General features: G+C 42.9%; 1 protein-coding gene across 1 annotated transcript; it reads left to right on the top strand.

Annotated features, from left to right (window-relative positions):
* Positions 1–10: 10 nt before the first annotated feature.
* LOC113941728 (hyphally regulated cell wall protein 3-like) lies at positions 11–2,616 on the top strand. Its single transcript, XM_027632866.1, has 5 exons — positions 11–67; positions 695–975; positions 1,542–1,745; positions 1,854–1,937; positions 2,022–2,616. Exons 1-5 carry the CDS (start codon positions 11–13, stop codon positions 2,359–2,361), a joined length of 966 nt encoding a protein of 321 aa, XP_027488667.1. The 3' UTR covers positions 2,362–2,616.
* Positions 2,617–2,997: the final 381 nt, after the last annotated feature.

Here is a 2,997-nt window from a genome sequence, read left to right as displayed (position 1 = left end):
GACACCTTCCATGGCCCGGGTGGGACCTGAAAGCTCACCTGGTTCCCATGGGTACAGCAGCTTCCAGGTGAGTGGGGGGGAAGGTTTGGGACAGGTGAGTGCAGGTGCATCCATCGAATTGGGGGCGAAGGTTTTCCCAGAGGGAAAATCCCCTTCCCAGGGGTGATATCCCCCTTCCCAGAGGGAAAATTCCCTCCCCAGCAGTGGGGGGACACCTGGGACCTTCCCTTCCCTCCCCGCTCCCTCCTCCAGGAAGGGATATCCCGGGATTTTTTAAATTTTTTTAAAATCCTGGGTTTTTTTAATCCAAGTAATCTCGGATTCTTCGCCCGTCAGCTCCAATCAAAGCCGTGATCAGTTGAACCCAGCTCCCGTGGGACCATGGGACCATCCCATCCCAGCTAAACCCGGCTTTAACCGGAGCTTGATTGACGATCCCGTGAGTTTTAACCCAAACCCGGGGTTTTGGCCCCGGAATTCCTCAAATCCGCTGGAGAGGCCGATTTCAGTCTGTCCCGGGGTCCGTGGGATCCACGTACAAATCCACTGGGATGGGGGGGTGTTTGGGCATGGGATGGTTTAGGAGGGGGGTTATCAATGGGTTTATCAATAGCTTGTTTATCAATGGGTTTATCCATAGGGGATTTATCAATGGGTTTATCCACAGGTGGTTTATCGATGGGTTAATCAATAGCTTGTTTATCAATGGGTTAATCAATATCTTGTTTATCAATGGTTTATCAATAGCTTGTTCATCAATGAGTTTATCAATAGCTTGTTTATCAATGGGTTTATCTATAACTTCTTTATCAATGGGTTTATCCATAGGGGGTTTATCACTGGGTTTATCAATAGATTTATTGATGGGTTTATCAATGGATTTATTAATGGGCCTATCCATGGGTTTATTGATGGGTTTATCAATAGATTTATTGATGGGCCTATCAATGGGTTTACCAATGGGTTTATCCATGGGTTTGTCAATGGATTTTTTTGATATCAGTGGGTTTATCGATGGGTTAATTGATGGATTTATCAATGGATTTATTAAGCCTATCAATGGGTTTATTGATGGGCCTATCAATGGCTTTCTCAATGGGTTTATCAATAGATTTATTGATGGTTTATCAATGGATTTATTAATGGGCCTATCCATGGGCTTATTGATGATTTTATCAATAGATTTATTTGTGGGTCTATCAATGGGTTTATCAATGGATTTTTTGATAGCAATGGGTTTATCAATGGGTAATTAGTGCGTTTATCAATGGATTCATCGATGAGTCCATCAATGGTTTTATCAATGGATTTATCAATGGGTCTATCAATTAGTTCATTGATGGGTTTATCAATGGATTTTTTGGTATCAATGGGTTTACTGATGGGTTTACCAATGGATTTTTTGATACCAATGGGTTTATTGATGGGCTTATCAATAGATTTATTGATGGGTTTATCAATGGGTTTATTGATGGATCTGTCAATGGCTCTATCAACAGATTTATCAATGGATTTTTTGATATTAATGGGTTTATCGACAGGTCAATCAATGGGTTTATCAATGGATTTATTGATAGGCCTATCAATGGATTTATTGATGGGTTTATCAATGGGTTTATTGTTGGGCCTATCAATGGATTTATTGATGGGTTTAACAATGGGTCAATCAATGGGTCAATCGATGGGTTTATCAATAGGTCTTTCAATGGGTTTATCAATGGGTTTATCAATGGGTCTATCAATGGGTCTATCAATAGGTCAATCAATAGGTCTATCAATGGGTCTATCAATGGGTCAATGGACGGGTTTATCAATCGGTTTATCAATGGGTTTATCAATGGGTCAATCAATAGGTCTATCAATGGGTCAATCGATGGGTTTATCAATGGGTCAATCAATGGGTTTATCAATGGGTCTATCAATGGGTTTATCAATGGGTCAATCAATAGGTCTATCAATGGGTCAATCGATGGGTTTATCAATGGGTCAATCAATGGGTTTATCAATGCCTTTATCAATAGGTCTATCAATGGGTCAATCGATGGGTTTATCAATGGGTCAATCGATGGGTTTATCAATCCGTTTATCAATGGGTTTATCAATGGGTCAATCAATGGGTCAATCGACGGGTTTATCAATAGGTCAATCAATGGGTCAATCAATGGGTCTATCAATGGGTCAATCAATGGGTCAATCGATGGGTTTATCAATGGGTCAATCAATGGGTCTATCAATGGGTTTATCAATGGGTCTATCAATAGGTCAATCAATGGGTCTATCAATAGGTCTATCAATGGGTCAATCAATGGGTCAATCGATGGGTTTATCAATGGGTTCATCAATCACTGGTCTCTGCATTGATCACCGAAGCACACAAGAACATTTCAGGCTCCTCCATATTTTGGGGATTTCTCCTCTTTCCGTCGTTTGTTTGACGAGGAAAGGGCTCGGATTCGACTCCCTTTGATCCCAACCTTTCCCTTTCCTCCAGCCCGGGGCGTGTGACCCCCCCCGACCCCCCCGACCCCCCAGCCCTTTGTGCTGCACCCAACTCGGGGACCTTTTGTGCTGAAAACACCAAAAAAAGAGAATTAAAGGCTGTTTGGAAAATGTGAATAAAGCGAAATGTTTGGAATTCTCCTCTGAGAAAGGCTCTGGCTGCCGCGGGCTGGGGGTTCCCTCACCTTCCCTCCTCTTTCCTGACGGGTTGGGAACTTCCTTTTTTTGGGGTTTAGTGTTTTTTTGGGGGGGATTTGGGGTTTTCCCAGCCCTGGGCACACGTTGGTTGATTTTCCTCCCCTGCTCGACTTCGTAAATTAAGGGAGAAAAATAAAACAAACAAGAAAGCAACTCAGCTTTGGGAAGATCCTCAAATCCAGGGAATTTGGGCAGATTCCCCAAATCCAGGGATTTCAGGTGGATCCCGAACTCCAGGAGATCCAGGGAGACACCCTCCCGCCCCCAGGGAATTCAAGTAGAGCCCTCAAAATCCAAGGA

This window comes from Corapipo altera, unplaced genomic scaffold (assembly GCF_003945725.1).
Source record: "Corapipo altera isolate COAL_440 unplaced genomic scaffold, ASM394572v1 50355, whole genome shotgun sequence".
In the NCBI taxonomy this organism is placed as follows: domain Eukaryota; kingdom Metazoa; phylum Chordata; class Aves; order Passeriformes; family Pipridae; genus Corapipo; species Corapipo altera.
Note: the sequence above shows the minus strand (reverse complement) of the source record. Positions and strands in the feature narration are given on the sequence as shown.